General features: G+C 38.7%; 1 protein-coding gene across 3 annotated transcripts in view; it reads left to right on the top strand.

Annotated features, from left to right (window-relative positions):
* Nucleotides 1-17,041, top strand: part of UBE3D (ubiquitin protein ligase E3D) — a 148,168-nt gene extending 131,127 nt beyond the window's left edge. For 2 of the 3 annotated variants that reach the window (XM_014585867.2, XM_027769900.1), the window contains one exon: nucleotides 15,773-17,041. In XM_014585867.2, coding sequence (XP_014441353.1) covers nucleotides 15,773-15,785 — 13 coding nt within the window. In that variant the 3' untranslated portion in view covers nucleotides 15,786-17,041. The remainder of the gene's footprint in view (nucleotides 1-15,772) is intronic. The other variant, XM_006143354.2, reaches the window with a different exon arrangement.
* The last annotated feature ends 209 nt before the right edge of the window (nucleotides 17,042-17,250 follow it).

The following is a 17,250-nucleotide window of genomic DNA, read 5'->3' as shown; positions in this document are numbered from 1 at the left end:
TTCCCTGTGGCCAAGAATGAATTCCTTCAGTAAGTTTTAGGTACAGTGATTCAGGTGTGATTTTGTGATTTGTACACGTGGAAGAAGGGAAGAAAGAGAGTATAGTGAAATGACTTCCTAGATCTCAACCGTCTTTTCCCCAATATTTTTTATTTCAATAAACTTGTATTGAGCACAATTTGGATATATATTTATTAAGTAGTTGAACTCAGAATTGAAATAGGAAATATTTTTGTTTTCATTCTTTGCCTTCAGCCACATTTTGGGGTGAGGAGAGTTCCTGAGTTCCCTTTCTTTCTTTCTCCCTTCCTTCCTTCCTTCCTTCCTTCCTTCCTTCCTTTCTTTTTAAAATAATCAGCACCAAATAAAATGTATAGATCTTAATTATTCTTTTGATGAGTTTTGATAATTGCATGCATACACACTAGGGTTTTCAGCCAAGACACTAATGACATTTTAGACTGGATCATTCTTTTTTTGTAGAAAGTTGTCCTGTTTGTCCCTAGCTTCACCCACCAGAAGCCAACAGCATCTGTAATGACAATCACAGCTGTTCCCAGATATTGCCAAATATCCCCTGGGGAGAAAAAAATCACTTCCGTTTGAAAACCACTGGTGTACACCCCTGAAACTACCATCCAGAAAGCAGATTATTTTATATCCATTTCCTAGAAAGTTCCCTTCAGGTTCTTTCTATTAGGTCATCAGAAAAGTCATGATGTATTTTCCTTTTCTTTGCATCATGACTTGCCCGATGACCCAATAGTCAGTAATTCTTCCAAAACCACTGTCTCTATTTTCTGTCATTTTTCCTGTATTTAGACTTCATATAAATTAAATCATACAGTGTGTATTCTTTTTTTTTTTTTTAAGAGGTTCTTACTATAAGGTGTGTGCACTCGCCAGACAGACAGAGAGAGACAGAGAGACAGAAAGCGAGAAATCACCCCCCGGGGAGGGGGGTGGCTATGCCGCAATCCCTTCTCCTCCATTCTCCTCTCGGGATCTTGGGCACGCACGCACACGTGCCCAGTGTGAATTTTAAGCCACCGGGTCCGGGACACGAACTGCGGTTGACTACATGGGATTCCAGTGACATAGCCATTACGCTAACTGCTGGTCCCCATGTACTCTTTTTGCCTAGACTTTTTGACTTAATGTTTTTGCAATTTACCTGCGTTATTGAATTTATCCATAGTTTATTTATTGTTGTTACAGAGTAGTCTTCCATGGTATATGCCACAATCTGTTAGCTATTTTATTCTCTACTTTTCTTTTGTAAATACCTAGCATGCAATTGCTGGATTATCATGGGCACACATAAGGTCTTCAAAAAAGTTTATGGAAAATGCACATTATGAGAAAAGTATGCATGGATTTCAACTTTTTTTTGCACCAAAATAAACTTGTACTTTGTTTTTCTCCATAAACTTTCAAAGTCCCCTCATATTTTTAACTTTCAGTGAATCATCAAATAATTCTGTAAAGTAATTATGCCATCTTACACTTGGTGCTATGTATGAGAGTTGTAGTTGTTCCATGTCATCAGTGACAGCATTTGGTATTGTGTAATCTTTTTTTTTTTAGCTTTCCTGGATATCATCATGATTTTCATTTGCATTTCCCAAACAACTAATGATATTGAGAACATTTACAGATGCTTTTTTTTTCTTTCATTTATCTTCTTTTGTGAAGAGTCTGTTTACTTTATTATTGTTGATTTATAGGGGTCCTTTTCCTCCTTTCTCCATTTCCCAATAATAGGTTTGAGTTTTACTTGAACCACAGAGACTGAGAAACCTTCTGCAGTCTGAATAAATTTGGCCTAAATTATAAAAACTACTATGCTACTATGAACATGCTCTTTTATTTTTTTCTTTTATTTCCTTCCCTGTTTTAAAACATGCTGTGAGACCTAGAGAGTATTTTCCTTTACTGAGGTTAGAGATACTCCTCCTAATTAGCCAGACAAGTAAACAGAGCTACTTTAATTTTCTTTGGGATAGATCTCCAGTGCCCACAGACTCCACACCTCATCCTTCCAGAACTTTGACAAGCAAATTAACAACAGGAACCTGTCCCCACACAAGGCAGTGAGTCACCTTTATAATTCCATGCCCAAGGGAGTTCTTCATGAGCCTTTTTCTGGAGGCAGTGATTTCTCCCTTTTACCTCCATTTTTTTTTTTTCCTCACCCATACAGGAATGTCTTTAGTTGATTTTTTTTTTTTTAAGTTAAGTTCTCTATCTGGAAAGGCTCTTTTTTTCTATTTCAATTTTCTGATAACAGAATGTAGCTATTACTTTTAATTCCAGTGGAGAAGGAAGGAACTCAAGAGCTGTTTTTAGTTTTTGTCCAATAAAATAGTTTCAATGTTAAGGTGGCATTTTCTAACCTGTCCTACTTAGCTAAGCAAGCAAAAAGATTCATCTCTGAGTAGTTTGGGATGTACTTTCTGAATAGGATGCAGGAACACTTGAAGCAGAGTGTTTCCTCGCTGCATTTTGACTAGGGAATACCATGCACCCCTCCCCCCCAAGGGAAGAGAATTATGTTCTTATTTATGTATGCGTGTCCAATGTGCTTTGTAAGCAGTAAGGCAAACTAGCTATGGTCCCTGAATACCATTTTCTGCTAAAAGGGAAAATGGCTGATTCTGTGTCTGAGATATGAAATGTACAAAATGAGGCTGAATCGTGTCCTACCAGAAAGCAAAAAAAAAAAAAAAAAAAAAAAAACAAGCCAACTACCAAACTTTCAAACTACTAGGATTACATCAACAAAACTTAGACTTTGAGTTAAAAACATCCTCACTGTCAAAGATGGGATGACTTTAGCATCAGTGAGAGTGATTGCAGTAGATTAAAACACATCAAATATATTTCAAATCTATGAATTCTTATGACACTAAAAACACAAACGAAACTATTCACCACACTCCAGACTACGGAAGACTCCACAAAGCAAAAGGTCTGGTTTCTTCAAAACAAAAATTGCAAAGGGAAAAAAGAAAGGAGGGAAGAGAAACCTGTGGTATAAAAGATACTTAGAAGATGAATTAATATAATATCGTACATATTTGGATTCTCATCTGAGCAAAGACCAACTGTTTTAAAATTTTTATGTGGACCATTTGGTGATATGGTGGTTGAGGTGACTGGTCCCACAAGGCCAACCGCATGGTTTGAATCCCGGACCCTGTGGCTTGAAAAATATGCTGGGCGCATGTGCATGCATTGCCTAAAATCTTAAAAGAAGAAATGGAGAAGGGATTGCAGTGTGACTATCCTCTGTGAAGGGTGTTTTCTTTTCCCTCTCTCTCTCTCTGTATCTCTCTCTAGCAACTATATATGCACCCCCTAGACCAAAAATAAATAAATAAATAAAGTATGAGGTAGTTAGAGAAATTCAATCACTGACTAGATATGGAATAATTATTATTTTATATATGATAATGATATTGTGGATTTATCCTCTTTAGAAATATATACTGAATTATATGTGGAATAATAGAGCAATAGAGCAAGGACTTTTTTTCAAAAGAGATCTATGGCAGGGATTTGATAAAACAAGAATGGTTGAGATTTTTGTGGTAGGGTGCATGCGCTCGCTGGAGAGACAGAAAGGGAGAAATCACTCCCCATGAAGAATGACCACACTGCAGTTTCTTCCCCTCCATGCACACATGTCTGGCATAAGATATAAGAAGGGGCTTCAGAAAGTTCATGGAACATGTATATTATATAAAACTATGAATAAATTGTTTTTCCACCAACATAAACTCTTAATTCCATTTGTGTGTGTATGTGAACTTGTTGAAATTGCTTTCTATATGTTCTTTCTCCTAAGCTAGGCTGCCCTTTCAGTTCTTTATTAGGCAGCTCTGACTTACATTGAGGTATGCAAGTTCCTCAACCAATCAGCAAAGACAATTCATAGAACCTGTATTTCTGTGGGAAGAGGGTCTCATAGTAGACTAGAAGCTAGCATCTTATGGCAGTTGGCTGATTTTTCTTTAAAGAGAGAGACTTTTGCTATAAGGCGTGTGTACTCACCAGAGAGACAGAGACAGAGAGACAGAAAGCAAGAAATCACCCTCCCCCCCCCCCCCACAAAAAGGCCCTCTCGCCCTCCCCCCTGGTATCTTGGGTATGCATGCATACATGCTCAGAGTGAGTTTTAAGCCACTGGGTCTGGGACTTGAACTGTGGTTGATTGTGTGGGAGTCCAGCTATGTAACCATTATGCCATTTGCTGGTGTGATCACTGATTTTAAAGGATGCTGGTATTTCTCAACAAAATGAACTTTAGACATTCCCAGCATTCAGTGCCTCTGTACTAGAAGTTCAGTTGACATTATAATGTACTAATGACTGAGTGGTCATAGGTGGTATTTATGTCCAGCCGTTCCTACTGGTTTACAGTGTCTTGATGAATGATCATCCAGACTCTTTGTTCCTGTTAATCTCATGATTACAAGTTGGATATATTTGCAAAGGGCCTAATTATACTAAATTCAGCCAAATAGTTCCATGTATTAAAGATCCATGGCTTAGTCAGTAATCACAGATTCAGAGCTGAATTTTGCAGGAGTGGATTATGTCAATGATAAAGAATGTGCTGCTTTGAACCCCTAGGAGTGTACCCATTACCTTCAGAAATGCCCTACATGATCCTATGCATGGCCTCTGGGCTCAAAGTTATTTTTCAGGTAGCAGGTGATGTTTTACACTAAGCCCCTACATTCCTATACTCGCAAACACTGTATGTTTGCAGTTTTTTCTTCAGAAAAAATCTGCAATTTCAATACCTTTTGCTGGTACATCTACTATTGCTCAGGCTAGTGTAAGATACCTTATTTAAGCCTTGGATATTTTATATAAACAATTAGCCACATGTACTTCTTTCTTTAAAAATAATGAATGAAATAAATTAATTTATTCATAGCAGATGAAGAGATGCATCTGTTGTAATATTTAAACATTTAGGTATTATTATTATAATAATACATTCTTCCATTTATTAAAGGCCTTGTTCTACCAGGGTCTGCTGGGCCATTCCTGTCCTTTTACTAACTCCAACGCTCCCTGGTGGGCTGAGCTGGGGAAATTGAGACTCTGAGAGCTCATTCAGCCTGTAGGTGTAGGGGAAGGACTCGATCTCAGCTTACCTCACTTCTAGAACCTGTTATTTTTCTACTTTCCCACAGCCTCTAGCTGTGTACAAAGTTCTCCCTTCTTCCATCTGTTTTTACTTTTCTCTTTGATATGCTTTATCCTTAGTTCTCCAGTCTTCTCATGCCATTTAGAATTCACCTTTCTTGTATCTACCTGATAATTCTGGCTTCTCCCAGAGCTTAGATGGCTGGTACAAAAGTTAGTACTTTGGGGCCAGCTGGTGTTATAATGGTTAAAGCACTGGATTTCCACATGGCTGACCACAGTTCGAGTGCTGGATCCTGTGGCTTGAAACTCGCATCAGATGTATGTGTGTGGATACTCAAAATTGCAAGAGGAGAATGAAAGAAAAGGGACTTGTAGCGTGGCCTATCCCCGTGGGGGGTAATTTCTCGCTTTCTGTCTCTCTGTCTCTCCAGTGAGCACATGGCACCCTACAGCAAAAATCTCTCTCAAAAATAAATAAATAAGTACAGATTTGATCCCTGAGAGCCCTCAATTACTGCATGCCGTTTTCCCATCCTGAAGCCATTCTTCTCCTGGAGAAGCTCAGTGAGCAGTGCTGTCTGAACGCTGCTTTCCATGAGAGTTAATGTGAAAAACCCAAGGCTTGGCTAAAGTGTCGCATAGCATCCTCTTCAGTGTGTGTATCCTCAGTCAGTATGTTTATCTTAGTTTTATTTTGTAGTTATAAAATTCTTATGAACTTTATTCCTCCTTTAAAATAAACAGGTTAATTACAGTGTTATGACCACTGTTGTTTCCAGCAAGTCCAAATAACAATCTTAAGAAATAGTGTTTATTTTAAAGCGAATATATTAGCATGTTTTCTTTAAAAAAAAATTACACATCTAAAAATATTTTTAAAGAAATGTCTGAGTAATAAATAGCTAAAGAAAATAAGCATATGGCTATAATCTGATCCCTTTTCTCACCAGTTCTTAAGTGTTATTGATTATTCCAAGTCATAATCTTTTTTCACCAAACTGACTAAATAAACTATGACAGCGTAATTTATCCTGCTTCCTAAACTTAGCAGACAAAAATCCCTTTCTGAGATTTCAGGAAAAATTCTCCTATATCCCATTGGTTCTCCTCATCAGTCAGAAGTTCTCTCCTTTAATCAAATAATTATGTTATCTTTACAAATATCACTTTCAGGGACCAGCAGGTGCCATAATGGTTGCATAGCGGGACTCCCACATAGTTGACCACAGTTCAAGCCTAGGACCCGGCAGCTTAAAACTCCCATGGGGCACATGTGCATGTGTACCCCAAATCCTGAGAGAATAGAAGAGAAGGAATTGTCGTATGGCCCTCCCCCCAGTGGGCAATTCCTCACTTTTTGTTTCTCTGTCTCTCTGTCAAGCATACGTGCCCTATGGCAAAAATCTCTCTCTCAAAAAAAAAATAGCACTTCAATTTGCCATTCTAACTCCTCTTTCTCCTTCTTAAGACTCCTTCTTAAAACTAGTCCAAAAGAAGTGAACTAATTTTGTCTCCAGAAAATAGAGTGTCTACATCATTCCAACTGCTACTAAATCTGGCTTAAAATTGAAATATTATGGATTCCTGCTTCCAATAAAGTTGCCATAGCAATTATCTCTCACCACAATTAGAAGGAAGGGAGTGTTCATGAGGGAACAAATACTAGGCTCAGAGACAAAGACTTCATTGCAAATATAGCCTTGCTACTAGCTTATGGCTGTGAGCAAAAGTTGCTTAACTTCTCTGAACCTTGATTCCTCATTTATAATTCAGGGAAAATTAAGTTAGATACTTAATTCAAGTGGATTATGTAAGGATTTAGTGAGATAAGACCATGCCTGCTACTTACTTTCTTCACTGTATAAATATATGTATATGTATACAGACACACACACACACACACACACACATAGAGAGAGAGAATATCTTATTAAAAGGCTTTTACAAACTTAAAAAAAAAAAAAGAAACAATGTTGACAGGTAAAGGAAATGGTCATAGACTCATGAGTTACCAAAAAGCAAAACAGTTATTAAACATTTAGGAGAATGCTTAAACTCACAGAAATGGAATAAATTTTACTTATAGTTGTGTGCGTGTGTAGTCTCCTCCACCACCATCAAGCCCCCTGAACAGTTCCATCTATACAAGGATCCCTCCAGTTACCTTTTTATAATCACTCCTTCTTTCTTCCCCACCATGACAATCATGATTTTATCCTCCAAAATACTGTCATTTCAAAAATGGCACATAGATGGAAATGCACAGTATATCAGCTTTTGAGATTGGCTTTTTAAAACTCAGCCTAATTTTCCCTAGAGACTCTTCCAAGGTGTCATGCATATCAGTAATTTGCATGGTGGTTAAGGCAACTGGATCCCATATAGCTAACATCATAGTTCAAGTCCTAGACCTAGCAACTTGAAAAACACACCAGGTGCATGTGCATGCATGTCTAAAATCCTACCAGGAGAAAGAAATAGAGAAGGTATTGTGATACAGCTATTCCCCAGGGATTACTTTCTCATTTTCTTAATCTCACTCTCTCTCAAGCCCCAATCTCTCTCTCCCTCTCTCTCTCTCTCTCTCAAGCACACATTGCCTCTAGCAAATTCAAAAAAAAGAATATTGTGTGAAAATCACCACAATACAATATGAGGTTAAAAAGCAGCTGTAGGAGCCAGGTAATGGTGCAGTAGCAACTCAGCTGAGTTCACTCTGGGAGACCCAGCCTGAGCATGCTGGGTGCATGTGCGCATGTCTGTAGTCCAGCCAGTAGAGACTGCGTTTGAATTGAGATACGGGAGCCGTGTGGCAGATGCCTGTCTCTATATTTCTCATGAAGCAAATAAGTAATGTAAATAAAGCTATATCTTACAAAATAGCACATGTAAAAATGTGCAGATATACACAAAAATAAAAACCTAGAAAGCTGGGACCAGCAGTCGGCATAATGGCTTTGTCACTGGACTCCCATGTAATAAACTGCAGTTCGAGTCCCAGATCTGGTGGCTTAAACTCACGCCGAGCGCATGTGCGTGTACGCCCAAGATCCCGAGAGGAGAATGGAGGAGAAGGGATTGTGGTATGGCCTTCTCCCCGGGGGGGGATTTCTCTCCTTCTGTCTCTCTGTCTGACTCTGTCTTTCTGGCGAGTGCATGCACCCTATAGCAAAAACCTCTCAATGTTAATAGTAGTCATCCCTAAGTAATGTAGATACAAAAGGTTTTTTCCTTTTGTGATTTTCTGTGTTTCCTAGTCTTGTCTACAATTTATGTACCCATCAATTAGGTATTAAAACAATTGCAGTAGGCAATACAAGTCTTGCTTTCTCTGCATTTTACTTGCAGTAAAGAATTTGCTGAATACCAGCCAACCAACAGAGGTAAGGCTGTTAAGGACTGAGATAAAATTGTTCAGGACAGTCTTCAAAGGCAGCTGTGACCTTTCCTTAGCCCTTCCCCTGAGAAGTGTGGTGGAACACCTCGCGCCATTCTTCCTACTTGACAGAGCTCTGCACTTACGCTCCTGAGCAGTCCTGCCCTCCGGGCTGCTCTCTACAGCTTCTCGTTACTGCCTGCAGAATGTCTTCATGTCAGTTCACACTGTTAACTGGTGGGCTCCACGGCCACAGCCTCACAAGCTGTTCCTTCCTCTATCCTTCACAATAAGTCAGAAAGTGTTTTATCTGAGTGAAGCAAGTTTCTTCCTTTATTGTGTCTCTATTATAAGAATTATCATTTACAGCTAAAATAAGAATTGGAAAATGATCACTGAAATGAATCTGTTTAAATGACAGAAACCAGTCATCTGCTTTGGAAAGCAATTTTGTTCCCCAAGTAGGTTCACATCCCTGCCTAGGATTTCTGATTGCACTGATATCCTCAGTATATTATCATCTCTGATGCCCCTGCTTCTCAGCCTTAAGAATGGTATGCTAAAATAAGTTCACTGCTAAAGTCACCTCTTTTCAAACAATTGAAGATATTCCAATTAATTGATACTATTGAAAATCACTCCTTCCTTTCTCAGTTCTAGGAGCTCTAATTTTGAATAAACTTGATTGGTCAGAGACATGCTGGCAAAAGGGCAGCAGAGTAGTGATTTTGTTCCCCCAGAGGGTGCACATGCCTACCAGATAGAGACAGACAGAGGGAGGGAGAGAGCCAGAGAAGCATCTGCCAGTAGGGTGTGATCGTGGCACAATCTCTTCTCTTCTATGTCTTCCTCCTGTTGGGATTTGGAGCACACATGCCCATGTGCCTAACATATTTTTGAAGTCTTTGGGCCTGAGACTCTAACCACTTGTTGGCCGTGTGCAAACCAGCTCCCATAACCATCAAGCATGGGACTGGCCCAGTAGTGATTTTCAAAACACCACTATAGTCCAGAGCTGCAGTGGTACCACTGTTCCCTTCTTCCAAGTCCCCTCCTCTAGATACTCATAGCAAAAGGACATTTGGATTTATCAGCAGTAGTGTTTATTGAGGTAGCACCATTTTGTGTCATGTGTTTTAATATCCATCCATATTAATATCATAGAAATATTTCCTTACAAATATTAGGTTGTCAAGAAAGTCATGATGTATTTTTCCATGTTTTCCTATGCAAAAATGCAACAACCCAATGTGTTTGGTGCTTGAGACAGTCTATTTTTATGTAACACAGAAAGACCGTTGCTTATAAGTATTTGCCCCATGACTTTACTACCATTAGCAAAGTTACTGAATGTATTTGAAGTGACTGTGAGCATCAAAATTCTTTGTGTTCACTATGACATTATAGTAACACCATCCAATACCAACAGTACCTTCCACAATTCATCATTCTGATTAGAAGTTTATGTCTGAAACTTCACTTGCTTTCTTGAAGAAGATAAGGACGCTGTGGCTGCTGCCTTGGTCCGTGTTTTCAACCCCATCTGGAGATGGAGAACACCAGTGTCCCCTTCTCTCTCCCACACACACATATCTTATGACCCTTGTCATACTGCATCATTGCTAGCTTTGTACCTAGGTATGCACTATGAAAAACATAGCAAGACAGAGCTTAACTATTTCCCAGATAGGTGACAATCACAAGTTTTTTAGCTATATGTGAATTATCATAAGAACCCGGACAATGTGATAGTTTAAATTAGGTTACAGATCATCTTACTTCATTGCCCCTACTTTTTAAAAGTTCTTGCTGAAGTTATGCGGTAACTCGAGTTGGAAGACTGCGCTGATATTATTCTTAATGTTTAATGTTTCTCGCCCTAGTTAAAGACACACATAATTGTTGCTAGTTTAGAGAGACAGAATCTTCTTCCTCAATGTAAGACTACTTCTTACAACTTTGGTCTTTTCTTTTGTCATTTCTGTTTGCCAGTAACTCATTTAGCAAGCCAATCTCTCTTCATGGGAACAGGTGTGTGCCAAACTCTGTCCCATGCCAGGCGTCACGGCCAACTCAGTATTCATAGTTAGGGTGAAATGACCTCCTTCAAGGTTCTGCCTGAGATGTCTCTCTTCCTTTCATAACCCAACAATAGTCTTTTTCTCCCAGTGAATGTGAAGTGTCCATCTTAACTGTGTCCTATCTAATTAGAATCATCTCATTACTGGACTTCCTCCTCATAGCCATGGTAGTATGGCCAGGAAATCCCATTTCTCTGTGTGGCTGTGACTGGGACAATCAGTAGCACATAGAAGCTACTTAATGACTGAATGATTTGAATGAGGAAAGTCAGCCTGCCAGCCCACAGAAAGAAATATCTTATATTATTTGTCTAACTCAAAAAGTTGAGTCCAAATATTCTCAACATGGGCCTGATTAATGTTGAATTAATGAGTTAAGAAAAACTACTTAATCATGTTATTATAAGATGTCAAATGTATTTGATAAATGTTAAAAAGAGTCAGGGATTTTTATTATTTTCATTTTACATTTATATTGTACATTTTTATTTTTAAATGAAATTTAGATCCTAGATACTGATTTTTTTTTGGGGGGGGGAGATTTTTGCTATAGGGCACATGTGCTCGCCAAAAAGACAGAGAGAAACAGAGAGACAGAAAGCGAGAAATCACTCCCCAGGGGGGATGGCCACGCCGCAATCCCTTCTCCTCCATTCTCCTCTCGGGATCTTGGATACGCACGCACACGCGCCCAGCATGAGTTTTAAGCCAACGGGTCTGGCACTTGAACTACAGTTGACTACATGGGAGTCCAGCAAGATAGTCATTATGCCAACTGCTATTCCCAGATACTGAAATTTATAATACAAAAATATTTTATAATATGAAGTATAAATTATTTTTTATGTGATAAAGGCAGTCTATTCCAGAATGTAGCTTTGAACATTAGTTGTACCCAGACAAAAATACATATTTAAGGCATAGTTTTATTTTTTTAAGCCGGCAGTGTCCTTTAAAAGGAATATATGGTTATGTATGTGTATGGCTATGCTATCTTTTTTATTTTATTTTGTAGTTTCTGCTGTAGGGCACATGCATTTGCCAGAAAGAGAGACAAAGTGAGAGGGAAGGTGATTAAATCACCCCTGGGGGAATGGCCATGCAGCAATCTCTTCTCCAGTTTCCTCTCTAGATTCTGGGCAGGCAGCCACACATGCCTGGTGTGATTTTTAAGCCACCCTAAGGTTTTCTTTCTTTTTAAAAAGTATTTGCCAGGGACTAGCAGATGGCATAATGGTTATGTCACTGGACTCCTACACAGCTGGCTGTGGTTCAAGTCCCTGACCTGGTGGATTAAAACTCATGCCAGGTGTGTGTGCGTGCATGCCCATAAGTCTTGAGAGGAAAATAGAGAAGAGATTGCTGAGTGGCCATCCCCCCTGGGGGTGATTTCTCTCTTTCTGTCTCTCTGTCACTCTCTGTCTTTTGGGCAAGAGTACGCACCCTATAGCAAAAAGATCTTTTAAAAAAATTATTATTTAATTATTTACCAAAGGGCACATGCACTCCCTGGAGAGAGACAAGAAAAGTGAGAAATCAGCCTCTTTTAGGGCATGGTCATACCACAATCCCTTCTCCATTTTTCCCTCCATTTGAGATTTTGGGCAATTGTATACACACAAACACACACACACACATACACACACACAGTGTTTTTCAAGCTGCCAGATCCAGGACTCAAACAGCACAGTAGGCCATGTGAGATCCAGCTGCCTTTACCATCATGCCAGGCTGGCCTAGTATTTTATAGTTCTCTGTTTCTTGTTTTATACACCCTAAACACTTATGTATATTCTTTTTAAAAAATGGTAAATTTTTCTTGTGTAGCCTGCCCTGTACACATATCTTTTCATTGACTAAAATTACAATCTTTCTTGAAGAGTAAGAATATACATTTGTTAACTAAGATAAAAGAACATTAAAAAGTGTTTAACATTTTACACAAATGTATTAAAGCATTATAAACTTAATATTTGACCAATGACTACATCAGCTGGCCTTGTTTGTTGTAGTTAAAAATATGGTTTTTAGATGACTCAAAGCACAGAAATTATTTTTAGATATTTAAACTCTTTCCTTTTCCATTCCCAAGTGTGCATTTTCAGTTGCACGGAATTCAGAGACACATCAGGTAGCCAATATAGAAGAGTCTCATCTTCTGCTGGTTTTAATAATTATTTATACTTTGTAGCTGTATATTGCAGGACTGTAACAAGCAACGGAGCCTGAAGCTGTAGCTGTACTCATATACTCTGAAAAACTTTAAAACTTTTACTTTTGAGAATAAAACTGAAAAGATGAAATGCAGTGTAGTAGAACAAAATAAAATTATTGTCTCTTAAGATAAATGGCAGTTAGAGGAAGCAGTTTTTTCTCTAATGGATAAAAGCTAGTGAACACAAAAATCAGCATTTGAAATATGTTAACTCACAGTATTTTAAATAAAAGGAAGCTATAATGCATTGTGCAGTCCCTGTTCCTAAGGATGATTGCAGTTTCTTGTTATTAAGTCCTGAAAAATACATAATGTACTTGGCAGGCAAAATGATAAAAACTAGAGTTGAAAAAAAAAAGATGTAGTAGGTCACATCTTAAAGTTTTTCTTTTTTAGTAGAGATGGATTCCATTGTACATTACTCATTTTAGCATTTTGTGTATAATTCTCCATATTGAGTTCACACAGAAGCATGCAAAAGTAAAGGAATCTTTTGATATTATTCACTGAAGATTGAAAGTCCCTAAACCTCAGTAATTTCATCCTTAATCTGTAAAGTTATAGTTGGAAAAGCATGGGTTAGAAATCAAAGTATCTTTTTAAACCTACCATGCCCCCTAACAGGTTTGTAAACTAAGCAAGTTGCTTACTTTTTGTGAGCTTCTGTTTCTTCATTTGTTTAAAAAAAAAATTCTGCTTTGGGTCAGTTTGTAGTGTAATGGTTAAGACCTTTGTTTGCATAGGAAGCTGAATCCCACATGGCCAACTGTGGCTCCAGTCCTAGCCCCCAGGACCTGAAAAACACACTGGGCGTTGTGTGCCCAAATCCCTATATGAAGGAGAAATGAGGAGGAAAGGATTGTGCTCTAACCATGCCCATTGGGAGATGCTTTCTCTCTCACACACATATGTCTCCAGGCAATAATAATAATAATGAAATAATGCCTGCTTTACTTAAATCATAGACCTGTGCTTAAGAAGAGTCAAGATAGGTAGCTTAATACACTACAAAGTATTTTACAAGTTTCAGGTAGGTCCTGCTATAATTTTCATTTTGCAGATCAGGAAAAAGTCAAAAGAGGCTAACAAACATGTTTGAAGTCACACAGCTAAATGAAAGATCTAGATCAAAAAAACTGTATCTATACAGTTCTCAGTGTCAGAACTATTGACACTGTGGGGCTAATTCTTCGTTGTGGCAGCTGTCCTGTGCACTGCTGAATGTTTAGCCGCACCCCTGCCTGCACCCACTAGATGCCAGTAGCTCCCCCTTCCTAGTTGTTGACAACCAAACTTGTCTTCAAATACTGCCAAATGTCCTCTGGTAAGCAAAATCATATCCGGGTAAGAATCACTGCTCTGTAAGAGTCCAGAGTGTGATTCCAAAGCTCAAATTCTTGACGATTTTCATGATGACATTTATCGATGTGATCAAATGCTGAGTTGTTCATGACTGGAATACTCCAAGGCATAGACATTTTCAGAATTAAAAGAAATGACTGGTTTTCACTGGTGATCTTCCTGTTTCTGAATAAAAGCAGTGGCACTGTCTTTTGTGTAAGGTGTGGAGCCTCCTGACCCTGTCAACTGTTTGTACAGAGGCAGAGTGTTACCTCTAAGGGATTCTATCCACAGGGAGCTCAGAATCAGACCCAGTGAGCTCTGGTCTCCCTTCTCTGTAATTCTGTGATCATCTCCTAGCAGCCCCCACTGGTCTCTCTTGAAAAGCTCCTTCTTATCTGGTATATAGGCTTCTAACATCTGTTATGAGCTGAAGGACAGGGGAAACCCATGGATTTTCATAACCACAATCTCATTTGATCTTCACAAATAAGCCCCTAAGGTTTGTACAACTGTTTACATTGTGTTTAGGAATCTTAACCTTTGATTTGCCTGCTCCTTCAACTCTGATGTTCTCATTGCAAACTTCATACAGAAAGCAGCAGGAAGTTGATATGGAAACTCAGCAGGTACTTTTCTTACCAGCAGGTATGAAGAGCAACAGCCTCCTGAATTACTCAACATAAAGCAGATGTTTTCTGCCTTGTATGGCTCTTCTTTTTACTTCCCCCTTAACAGAGATTGTTAAATACATGCCCCTTTGACTGTATTTGGTGATTTAAGATCTAACTTTCATGAGGCTATTGACAGGTAGCCCATAGCAAGAGTGAAATGTCTTTACTTCTGGTACCCCTCAGCCAGAAAAAGAGCCTAGTACAAGCTTCCCAAGTCTTCCACACTTCCTCCATCCTGTCTACTTAGTCCTCTTCCTAATATTGGCCCAGTTACCAATTTATTGTCCTCTGAACTAAATCTTTCTAGACATTTCTGATTGGCTTTGTTATGTTTGTTTTTCTCTTATCAAAACTATTGGGCAATTGGATGCATTTTATCTGGCCTTCACTGAATAGTCTGGAAATATTTTGCACTTAAGCCTGTGTGAATTAAATTTTTGTAAACGTTAGATTTCAAGATGAATTGCTACTGACAAACACAATAAATATAATTGGATGTGATTAACAGTATCAGCATGACCTAAAGAGAGGATGGCATAATCAGTGTTAGTGATAAGGACCTAGAATTCTGCTTACAGACGGTCCCAAAGAGCAGTTTGAACCAATGGGAAGAGGACTGGATTAGTCTATGGCAAAATAAGCAATTAAAAAGAGTATCCACATATTTTCTATCCATTAAAACTTTATTCTTTTCTTTAAAGTACATGTGAATTAGTTTCATTATTATATGGTCCATTAAAAAAAAAGCTCTAATTAGCTTCTGCTGTAAAGCATAATGTCTAAATTGACTTCATCATTTTTCTTTTTAGGTCAGGATATGTCCTTATTAACCAGACTTACTGATTCTGGTTTTATATGCATGCAGCCATTTTATCACGTTATACCAGTAAAGCATTGTGGGTTTTTCTTCCCTTTGCAGGTGGCCTTTTTGAAGATGTAACTGTTGGAGCTGAGGTGTTCTTTTCTGCTGTCAGACAGCTCTCCAGCTTGGAGCACACCATAGGCCAACAGTCAGCACAGTGGCATCTATTACAAAGACAAGAAGCAAAGCTACAGACTGAGAGCGCTGCATTGAAGTTTTGAGTTTACTGTTTGCATATATTCTCCAAGAGAACAGTCAACTTTAGATCTTTGGAAACCCAGGGCTCTGAAGAAAGTCATAGTAGAAAGTTGTCAGCAGGTTGAGATAAGTATTTCCCACAGAGAGGAATATTCAAATGTGTGTTGTGTTAGCACCACCTGGAAAGATATCAGCTAATGGAGACCCATCTGTCCTGTGTGGAATGCAATAAGAAGCTTCATGGAGGAACTCAGTACTAACTGCTGTAAATCCCAGGGGATATACTTTTAAAGAGTTCCTCTACATGCTCAGTAAATGTTTGTTGAATGAGTGATTACCAAATTAAGGGTTTTCTCATATATGCAAACATACATGTCTTTTTTATTCATTTCTTTTATAACATACTACAAATTAATAAATATACCGCACTGACACCCTGTTACAGAGTTGTTTTAATTTTTGAGTACTAGAGCAGGTGGTAAAGAAACCACAAGTGATAGAGGTAGAAGGAATCCAATAGAAAACTCAGGCTGGCTTCTAATTTTACAGAGGTTTGAAACGTGCCTGGACCTCACTAGGATCCAAGCTGGAACTGGAACTAGTAGATCCTTCTCTTTCTGGCATCCTTCTTTTCTACTCGGCACTCAGCAGATTAGTCGCTGGATTTACAGCTATCCCTACAGTTCCTCAGGCCTATCAATGTTAATCCTAGCCTGCTTGATCCCCTAGTATCTCTTTTCTCAGAAAATCTGAGTTTTCTGTCCTCTATTTCCTAACCTTCTTAATACAGGCAACACATGGCATTATGATTTGGTGAGCCTTCTGTGATTCTTCTTTCTTTATTACTTCCATGAGAGAGAGAAAGAGAGAGAGAGAGAGCCCCTAGCAAGAGGATTAGATACATTTGATCTGGGGTTCATTAAATAGTCTGGCCGTCTTTTACACACTGCAGTCCATGTCCAGCCAAAGGTTACCCCAGATCAGGGAAGTCTCCAGATGCAAACCCAGAACCTTCCCATGTAGGTCAGCCTTGCAGAGCATTTCAGTTTACCGCTGCACCACTACTCAACCCTGTGATTGAGTCTTCCTTATATTGGATTGTTGGAAAAGTCATGACATACTGTTTCTACATTTCTCTACGCAAAAATGCATCATGACTACGTTTCTCTACGCAAAAAATGCAACCAGGAGTCGATTCAACCCAACAGTCCAACCAAAACACATGTCCTATCAGCAAATCAGTGTAGCATTCCTAATTCTGTAACTCGTAGACTGACATAGGAATAAGATCCATCTGTTTGATTCTGCAGCATCATTAACACAGTTGGAAACACTGA

Source organism: Tupaia chinensis, unplaced genomic scaffold, assembly GCF_000334495.1.
Source record: "Tupaia chinensis unplaced genomic scaffold, TupChi_1.0 Scaffold000097_1, whole genome shotgun sequence".
In the NCBI taxonomy this organism is placed as follows: Eukaryota; Metazoa; Chordata; class Mammalia; order Scandentia; family Tupaiidae; genus Tupaia; species Tupaia belangeri.
The sequence above is the reverse complement of the archived record's forward strand: the minus strand, read 5'-3'. Positions and strand labels throughout refer to the sequence as shown.